Consider the following 10,223-nt stretch of genomic DNA (forward strand, 5'->3'; position numbering starts at 1 on the left):
AGGGCAGGGTGGTACCAGCTAAGTCTTTTAGGCAGGGAGACTATAGCTTTAGTAGAGGACGATTTAGTTCAGCCAGGGTTGTGTGCGCCTGAGCTGAGATGTTTCAGTCTCTCCCTGTTATCTCTAAGCTCCTTGAGGTAAGGAGTAAGATGCCCTTCCCCTGCTGATGGAAACTGAAAGCCAACAGGAAGTGAAGCTTGGTTCACTTTCTGAGCAAGAAAGATGCCTGGTTTATCACCTCAGGAAATAAGGGAAAGCTATCTTTCCCTCTTCAGCCTTGGCCCTAGTTGATGGTATAAATGAATCAACAGAAGCTCTTTGAATAAAGGCCAAGGGGTTTATTGAAGGCAAGGGTAAGCTGAGGGGAGAGGATTAAGGTCTGGGAAGCTGTTGCTAAGGGTTGAAGTCAGTGCTGGGAAAGGGTCACAGAAGGTAGAAGTGAGGCTGAGGGAACCAGCCCCTCAGCCACAGCTAAATTTCACTACCCTGATGTAGAAAGGTCTAGCAGGTCAACAGATGAGGATAATGGCTTGGTTTAGGGTTGTCCCTGCCTGCCTGGGTAAACTAATTTCCCACGTTCTCCACCCCCCCCAAATTCCCTCCTCCCAGAGCCCAAGGGGAGATGCAGGAGATAGCAGGATGTCTGGGTCAGGTTAGAGGAAATCTCCAGCCAAAAGCCCCACAGTTGGTACTCTAGGAATATTTATAGTCCTAGCTCCAATGGTTTTTGGCTGTGAGACCAGGGCCAGGCTGGGTCAACATTCTGTTTCCTTAACTGCCATGATAGCTTCAGTTGGTTTTGAAAATGCAAGAGATTCTTGCAGTAATCTTGCATTACAGACAAAGTAGCCAGAAGATGCCACAGTACATTAATTAATGCTCAACCCTCACCACAGCTGCCAAATATGGCAATTCCAGATTAATGTGGATTATTCTTCAAGCCTCTTATTCTCCAACCTGGAAGTATGAGGTCATGCTCCAGAAAATGTTCAGGCAAAAGAGTGCTTAGGGTTAGGCAATGGGGATTAAGTGACTTGCCCAAGGTCACACAGCTAAGAAGTGTTTGAGACCAGATTTTAACCCAGGACCTCCCATCTCTGAGCCTGGTTTTCAATCCACTGAGCCACCTAGCTGCTCCTAGAATCCATTTTATTCCTGATCTGTCCCTGGGTATTCCTTTCTGGCTTCAGGAGGATCACATAACATTTGGGAATAAAAATGCAGCCCAGCAACCCTGCACTGGAGGCCAAGATGGAGAAGATCTCCACAGTCACCATGGCCTTCCCTTTGGTGCTCTGATAGGTGGGCAGAAAAGAGGCCCAGACACTGCAGAACACCAGCATGCTGAAGGTGATGAACTTGGCTTCATTGAAGGTGTCAGGTAGGTTCCTGGCCAAAAAAGCCACAGTAAAGCTCGCCAGGGCCAGAAGGGCCATGTAGCCCAGGACACAGTAGAAGGCAAGGACGGAGCCCTCATTACATCTAATGATGATGTGGCCATATTCAGAGTGAGTGTCAGCCTCTGGAAAGGGGGGAGCGGTGCCCAGCCAGGTGCTACAGAGAATCACCTGAACCCCTGAGCAGATGAGGACAACATAGTTGGACACTCGAGGATTTAGGAATGTACGAATCCTGCTCCCTGGTCTAACACCCCTAAAAGCCAGAACCACAATCATGGTTTTGGCCAAAATGGAAGAAACAGCCACTGTGAAGACAACAGCAAACACTGTTTGTTGGAGGAGACAAGTGACAGGGGTAGGACGGCCTATGAAGAGCAGAGAGCAGAGGAAGCAGAAGATCAGGGAGATGAGGAGAGTGTAGCTGAGAGTCCTGTTATTGGCTTTGACTATGGGGGTGTCTTGGAACTTCACAAAGATCAATAGAACCAGAGCTGTCAGTAAAGAGAAGGAAACAGCCACAAAGACCAGAGTCATGCCCAATGGTTCTTCCACATTCAGGAAGGCCACAGTCTTGGGGAGGCAGCGGTCTCTCTGCTTGTTTGGATATTCAGCCTCTGGGCACTTTGTACACTGCTCTGCATCTGCAGGAGAAAAACAAGGGCTCAAGTTTAGATTCAAAGAATTCTACCCATGCCCAGAAAGAGGCCAGAGCCATGAGAGCTGAAGCCATTCCTTCTGCCTCCACAGGATTCAAAATCCTCTTTCCTCTGCTGAAAGACAATGTCACTGGCAAGCAACACGGCACCCAAGGCCAGGCCCACTCTGTTCACATCCTTTATTATTGGCTGGGCAGAGAACACACTGGTTCTCTGTATTCCTTTTACTTAACAGTGGATTCTTTTATATCCTTTAATTTCAAAGTGGTTTAAAGTCAGGTTTTCACTGGATCAGAGGCTGAATTATCTCCCCTTGGTTTTGGCATAGGAGATTGACTGTATTTTAACCTCCTCTCCATGTCCAGAAGATCTTGAAGTTTATGCTGGAAATTCCCAAAACCCTCTCTGGGACCCTGGACCCATCCTTGCTGTCAGCAGGCTGTCTCTTCCCTAGACAAGCCCTTTTCTTCTCCATTTAATCTCATCTTCTATAACTTAAATGTTTCACCTCTATGACATCAGAGGGGAAAATCCAAATAGACCCATCTGCTGGTGATGCCACAAATCTCTATGGAAATCTTGTCATTTTACTAGACAGTGTAAGGAAGTAGGTGGCATCAGGAATAGGGCACAGCACTTGGAGTCAGGAAGACCTGAGTTTAGACCCTGCCTCAGATGCTGAGTAGCTGTGGGAAGCTGGGAAGTCACTTCACCTTTGTCTATCTTAGATTCTATATCAGTGAAATGTGGATAAGAATGTTACTGTGGAATTCAAATGCTATAACAGAGAGAGCACCATTCGGAAGCACTGTAGAAATACTCGTGATCATTGTTATTATCGTCACAGTCATCCAGTGCATCACTAAGTCAAGAAACTATCCTCGCTGTGGGGGAGAATCCCAAGTGTTCCCACAGCGAGGCAGCAGAACAGATTAGGGCTTGGTGTAAATGTTGTCCACTTTCTAGGAGTTTCTCATACAATCAGCCTTTGCTCTACTTTCCTCTTGTCCCTCCTATCCCGACTTGAAAACAATATTTCAGGCAAGGCTCGAATGCAACGGTCGGCAACCTTTTTGGCCGTGGAAGCCATAAACGCCTGCAGAAGGAGGAGGATGGAGGCAGAAGGCTCTGGAATATGGGGCGGGGGCTGAAGGGCCCCCTGGGGCACATCCTGGGGCTCTGCCCGGACTGGCTGGTCGGGTGGTGGAGCTAGATGTGGCTTGAGAGCCATATGTTGCGGACCCCTGCTCAAATGCATTGTCACTGGATGAGTCAAGGAAGCTTTCTGTATTCTCCCAAGATCTGATGGTAGATTGACTACACAAGCCCTGCAAATCAGGTGCACATTCACTCCTCTCTATTATGCCCCAGTTAATCTCCTGAGTTCATTCATTGTCGAATGTCACTCTTTGAACAGTGAGGGGTACGTCATAGAGAGCTGATTGCAAGGCCAGGAAGACATGAGTTCAAGTCTTGCCTCTGCTACATGTTCTTATAATCCTATGGAAACCATTCAACCCCTCAATACTTGGAAACGAAGGTAATACAGTTCACCTAAGGTGCCGCCCTACGATGTTAGAGGCAGTTCCAAATCCAGGAGTTCCCTTGAGGAGTTCAGTCATAGGTCCATGTTCCACAGAACCCAGCCCATGGGTTCATAGCTACCATGTTTTATGTTGGTTAAAATATCCCCCCAAAGACCCAACGCTTTTAGCATTCCCTAGCAAGCCTGACTCTCACATGACATTCCATGGATCAAACTTAGTATGTGAGATGAATAATGAGGCTGAGAGGAAGAATATTGGGCTGTTAGTCGGGAAATGTGGGTATCGGTCCATGGCTGGCCCACAGGGAACCTTGCAGTGTCACGAGATTGCTCTGGGTTTCCTATGTGGACTAAAGCACGTTGAAAAGGTAGGAGATCTCTGAAGAAATGAGAACATCCCTGCCTCCCCGAAGCCACAAACCAGATTTATACGGGACAGTCAAAGTCGGCCATTGGAACATTCAGCTCCTCAGTTCATTCTACATTCCCACCACCAGCCTTTGGTGGGCTGAATTGGCTGCCTGCCCGTTTCCTTCGGTCCTTAAACTTCCTCAAGCCCTCAAATGTTCAGAAGCATCAGCAGCCTCGTCGATTTGTGCCTTCCTTCCGTTATTGAAGATCGCAGCTCATCTCTGGCTGCCCAACCCGTGGGAATCTTGTCCTCAGTAACTCCTGCCAAGCGTGCCGAGCAATCGCTCTGACAGACCTCTTCCCGGCCTTCCCCTCGGGAGCATCTCCTCTCCTCCTGCCCTGCACTCTTTAGACTTACCCAACGTCTACTCCTGCTCTTCTTTAATGATCTCGTGGCCCCTTGGTAGAAATCTGTTCCCCCCCACCAGGGGCCTCTCGACCGCTTTGGGAGTCATTTTTCCTTTCGGTTCTTGGGGCGGGGTTGTACCCCAGATCTCACAGCCCTGCCAAGGCTGGCTGTCAAGCCATCAGCCTTCCTTTCTGGGATAAGCTCGGGCCGATTCTCCGCGTCCATTGTGAGTTGCCTTCCCTTCCCTGCTTGACTCCGGGCCAACCAGACACGGTCCTGATGAACAGACTGGGGCGGGGGTCTTTCGGAGTGGATGTCATCCTGGAAATACCCTTCAGTGTGTGGAGGGAGAGTGGAGCCAAACAGCTCTGCCAGGGAGCTCTCCGAGGTTCCTGAGCTAGAGGAGAACAGCACAAGGTGGTGCCACACCAGGTGCTTCCCAAGGACTCTCCACTCCAGGGACCGCCCTGCAAGTTGGCGGAGGGATAGCGCCTCCCCATCAGGCTGGCGAGCGCCCCTGGGCGGCGGGCCCAGCTTACTGTAGACAGTCAGCCAACAAACAATCGGTAAGGTGTCGGGAATACAGACTTTATCCCCAAATCAATTGCAAGGCAGGACCAGCATCTCCGAGCAGCGAGAGCCCTCCCCGAAGCGCCTGAGCTCCCAGATGCGAGCCTGACTTCTCTGCGGGCTCCTCGGAATGGTAGTCTGTGTGGGAAGGTGTTATTTTCTCCTCCTGATGACTTGGACGCTGACTTTGCTGTGGAAGGACAGAGCTAGCCCGAGTTAAAGCAGACCGTCGGATTTCTGCTCAGACGGGGATGTTCTTGGGGCTGGACGTGACTGAACGAGAAGAGCCTGTTGGGGTTTTCCTGTATCCTTGGCCAAAGAAGGGAGCTCCCTGCAGAAACTCACTGGTGTGGCTGGAGATCTCCCCTCCTGGACACCGGGCACAGTCAAAGCAGCAGGCGGCCTGCCCCTCCAAAGGGGTCTTCCTGAATCCAGTACCACAGGGGTCGCTGCACACTGCCTGGGGAACCTGAGACAGTCACAGGAGAATGGAACGAGAGCTGCTGAGGTCTGGGGCAGACAAAGGAAGCTTATTCTCTATGTAACTCCTGCTTCGAAAGCCACTTCCATAGCAAGTTAAGTGACAACATCGATAGAGTGCTGAACTTGGAGTCAGGGAGGCCTGAGTTCGAATCCAGCATCACATATTAGCTGGGTGCCCCTGAACAAGTCACTTAACCTCAGTCTATAGCACTTTGTTAAACTTTCCAGTGGGCTTATAGTACTTATCTTAGAGGACTGTTGAGAGGATCGTATAAGATGATACTTATAAACCACCCGGCTCGGCTTCTTCCAGCTACCAAAGTCATAAGCAAGCAGTAGCTGTAAGGAAGCCATGCTAGAAGCCTTCCCAGTAAGATCAGGGGTGAAACAAGGATATCCATCCTCGCCAATATTATTAAGGACTGTACTAGAAATGCTAGCTAGATCAGTAAGAGGAGAAAAACAAATAGAAGGATTTAGAATAGGCAACAAAGAAATAAAAGCATCATTCTTCACAGATGAGATGATGGCATACTTAGAGAATTAGAACCATTCTAAGGTACCATCAGATTGGATGATGGGACAGAAAAGGAAATAATAAATGTTGGAGGCAATGCAGAAAATTGAGATACTATTGCCCTCTCGGTGGAGTTGTGATCTGATCCAACAAGTCTGGAGAGCGATTTGTAACTATGCCCAAAAGGCTTTAAAACTGTGCACACTCTTTGATCCAGAAATTCAGCTAACAATTTTAAGAACTATATAAGTCAGGGGACAGCTGGGTATCCCAGTGGTTTGAGAGTCAGGCCTAGAGACAGGAGGTCCTGGGTTCAAATCTGGCCTCAGACACGTCCCAGCTGTGTGACCCTGGGCAAGTCACTTGACCCCCATTGCCTAGCCCTTACCACTCTTCTGCCTTTGAACCAATACACAGTATTGATTCTAAGAGGAAAGGTAAGATTAAAAAAAAAAAAGAAATGCAGAAGTCAACCCATTTGTCAGTTACATAGGAAGAGACCATTTCTTCACCTAAATTAATAACACTGGAGGCTTTACTCATACTCACATAGGTATAGGACAACGAAAAGAATACTGGATTTGGAAACGTCGTGGGCAAGTCACTATCTTTCTGAAGCTCAATCTCCTCATGTATCAAATGAAGAGGGTAGACTAGATGTTATTCGAAGTCCCCACCTGCTCTAATGACTCTGATGCCAACTACCCCAAGGTTAGCAAACATCTACTTGGATGATAATTTTTACTTTTTCCTTCAGAAGCCTACTTAAATGGGAGAAGAGAAAAATGGTGGTTCTGTGGCATGATGAAAATAATGTTGCTTCTGAAATTAGAAGAACTGAGTTTAAATGTCCCTGAAGAGATTTACTTCTTATAGGATATAAGGCAAATCACTCAACCTCAAAGGACATCAGTTTCTTCATCCGTAAAAAGGAAAGGGATTGGACTATGAGGCCTCTAAGATCTAATCAAGATCTATCATCCTAATTTTAACCACTTACCTTCCTTCTTAGAAGAAATACTGTGTATTTGTTCTAAGGAAAAAGAGTGGGAAGGGCTACGTAATGGGGATTAAGTGATTTGCCCAGGGTCACATAGCTAGGAAGTGTCTGTAGCCAGATTCGAACCCAGCTCATCCCATCTCTATGCCTGACTCTCAATACACTGAGTTATCTAGCTGCCCCACTATCCTCCTATTTTGGAAGTATCCGTGGGATATTTTCTGTTCATCAGTATATTCAATGTGGACTAGATTTAGTGAGGTAAGAATTGTACCTGTGATTAGAAGAGCAAAGGTGTCATTTTAATTGTCTGACTTAAAAAATCCAACTGTCCCACCTTATTCCATCTTCACATTTGTGAATCTTCACAGATTGTGAAATCTAAACCAAATGAAGTTTTTAGGATAAGGCACCAGGACATCTGGAGGCCTCCATGCCATCTGATGAACAGAATGGATCTAAATGAATTTATTGCCTTCAGTTACAAAGGGGTATGATAATGTAAAGAACACTGAACATGAAGGCAGAGGATCTGGAGAAAGTCTTGCTCTTTGGGGGCCTCAGTGAACTCACCTGTAAAATTAAGTGGATACGTTAGATAACCTTTGAAATCCCTTCTTGATTTAAACAATAATAATTTTCCACATTTTGGCACCAATTACTTGAATGGTTACTATTCCTTTTCATTCAGAAATTTATTAAAAGGAAAAGAGAAAATGGGAGGCTCTCTGTTACAGAGGAAAATACATTGGCCCTAGAATAAAAAGTCCTGTTTCAAATGGGACCTTGAAGAGGTAAAGCCAAGATAGCAAAGTAGCTATCCGAAGTGCCTGACAAGTACACTTTATTCAAAGAAAATAGAACAAATAAAGGAGTCAGGAAACATTAAATAAATTAAGAAAGTCTACTATTAATGACAACCACGATGGCAGAAGAACAAAAAATGGTTTGGCACAACAGGACACCCCAACTCCTCAAATATATCTCCAAATGCCTCTGAGAAAATTTATTTTATATACTGTATTATTTTCATATCATGGTCCTGCGTTAAAAAGGCTATATTAGGGAGGATTCCTGAGCTAGGTCTCAGACATGCCTCCATTCAGTCTACAGATTTGTGAATTCTCTTCGTCCTGAAGAATGTGGTCCTTTCACAGACTTGGGCTGACAGGGGGAAAAGTTGCATAGTAATACTTTTTTATAGATGTGCAAAACTTCACCTGTCAGTTTGGGGAAGGACTAAAGGTCTGATGGGTCACCTCTTTAATTAGCTATCACCAATTAAAGATGTCTTGGGATGGTCAGGAGGAGAGGCTGAATAACTGAGCTCCAAGAATGCATATATATGTACCTGGCCCAAGAGTTATCATTTGGAGTTGGGAGCAAAGATGGTGGCTTAATATAGTAAAAGCTGAAAACTGCTCTGAGAATCCTTCCAAATCAACCTTTAAAAAGTGCCCCAAAATTACAGTAGTCAAAAACCAACAAGATGGAGAGAGAGGAACCTCTTAGCAAGGAACTTCTGGGCAAGATGGAGAACAGCTTGAGTGACAGGATCATCGGTTACAGAATTTGGAATTCACCCAAGGTGGCAGGAGCCAAAGACAAAAGACATTTGGGACCACCTCTATAAAAACCCATGGACTGGGCTTCCGGGTTAAGATGGCGGCAGAGTAAGAAGCAGCTCTTAACCTCTCCTGACCGAAACATACAAAACTCCTCAAGGGGACATAAAAACAAGTCCAGACGAACGGAGGAACCCCACAACAGGGCACAGCGTGGAAGGTACATGGAATCGAGACATTTCCAAGCTAAAAAGGGCTCTCCTTAAATCGCGAGCTGAGCAACCGCCCCACCCCCACCCCCTCCACACTCACCTATAGCTCCGAACCCAGCTAAAAAGAAATAGAGCAAGTTTGGGGCACCCATCGAGTCATCAGCAGCTCCGGGACCTGTTCCTGACAGCAGCAAGACTTAGGACCCCATTAAGTCAAAAAAAGCACGCGAAATCTGAGCGCGCGCGCCAGAGCAGGACGCTGGGCGCAGAGAGCCGGCTGAGTAGAGGCGTGGGTGGAGGCAGAACTAAGCCTAAGTGGGGAACCAGTGCAGACAGGTATACGACTGTGGAAACAGTGCCCTGAGACTTGTAAAGAAACCTCCAGCAGAGGATCAAGCAAGAGGGCCCACCAGGGGGCTTGACCTTGGAAAAAACCAGAATTCAGACCTCAGGAGCCAATAGATTGGGAACAGACACTGAGCCCGAGGATAAAGCTGAGAAGCTGCTGGGCTAATGATGGCTACTCAGCATCAGGAGGTTCAGAAGAGAAAGAATAATAACAAAAAGAAGAAGTCTTTAACACTCGACAGCTTTTACACAGAGAAAATCCAGACAACCGAGCAAACAGAGGAGGAGAACAAACAAGCATCCGGACCCTCCTCAAATAAGGAAAACTCCTCACAAGCTATGGAAGAGTTCAAAACTGAGATTCTGAGGAAAATGGAAGAGATCTGGCAAGAAAATAACAGTTTAAAAGGTAGAATCTTGCAATTGGAAAGTGAGGCTCAGAAATCAAATGAACTGATAAGCAAATTGAACACCAGAAATGACAAGATTGAAAAGGAATACCAAAAGATTATAGCCGAAAACCAAAAGATTATAGCCGATAACCAGTCCCTAAAGGCTAGAGTCGAGCAATTAGAAACCAATGATCTCTCAAGACAACAAGAACAAATAAAACAAAGTCAAAAGACTGAAAAAATAGAAGGAAATATGAAATATCTCAATGAGAGAGTGACAGACCAAGAAAACCGGTCTAGAAGAGACAATTTGAGAATAATTGGTCTTCCAGAAAACCCAGAAATTAATAGAAACCTGGACTCCGTACTAAAAGAAATTATTCAGCAAAATTGCCCTGAAGTCCTACAACAAGAGGGCAATATAGACATCGAAAGGATCCATAGAACACCCACCATATTCGACCCAGAGAAGAAATCGGTTAGAAATATTATTGCCAAATTCAAAAGCTTTCAAGCAAAAGAAAAAATCTTACAAGAAGCCAGAAAGAGACAATTCAAATATCAAGGAGCACCAATCAGGATCACACAGGATCTGGCAGCCTCCACACTAAAAGACCGTAAGGCTTGGAATACAATATTCAGAAAGGCAAGAGAGCTGGGCCTGCAACCACGGATCAACTACCCATCAAAATTGACTATATATTTCCAGGGGAAAGTATGGGCATTCAACAAAATTGAAGAATTCCAGGTATTTGCACAGAAAAGACCAGGGCT

The 10,223-nt window shown here is 46.2% G+C and overlaps 1 protein-coding gene across 1 annotated transcript in view; it reads right to left on the reverse strand.

Moving 5' to 3' along the window:
- Positions 1-1,127: 1,127 nt before the first annotated feature.
- Positions 1,128-10,223, reverse strand: part of LOC123230572 (vomeronasal type-2 receptor 26-like) — a 39,708-nt gene continuing 30,612 nt past the window's right edge. The window contains exons 4-5 of the mRNA XM_044656706.1: positions 5,278-5,401; positions 1,128-2,041 (exon numbers count right to left, since the gene is read on the reverse strand). Coding sequence (XP_044512641.1) covers positions 1,128-2,041; positions 5,278-5,401 — 1,038 coding nt within the window. The remainder of the gene's footprint in view (positions 2,042-5,277; positions 5,402-10,223) is intronic.

Source organism: Gracilinanus agilis, chromosome 1 (genome assembly GCF_016433145.1).
Source record: "Gracilinanus agilis isolate LMUSP501 chromosome 1, AgileGrace, whole genome shotgun sequence".
Classification (NCBI taxonomy): domain Eukaryota; kingdom Metazoa; phylum Chordata; class Mammalia; order Didelphimorphia; family Didelphidae; genus Gracilinanus; species Gracilinanus agilis.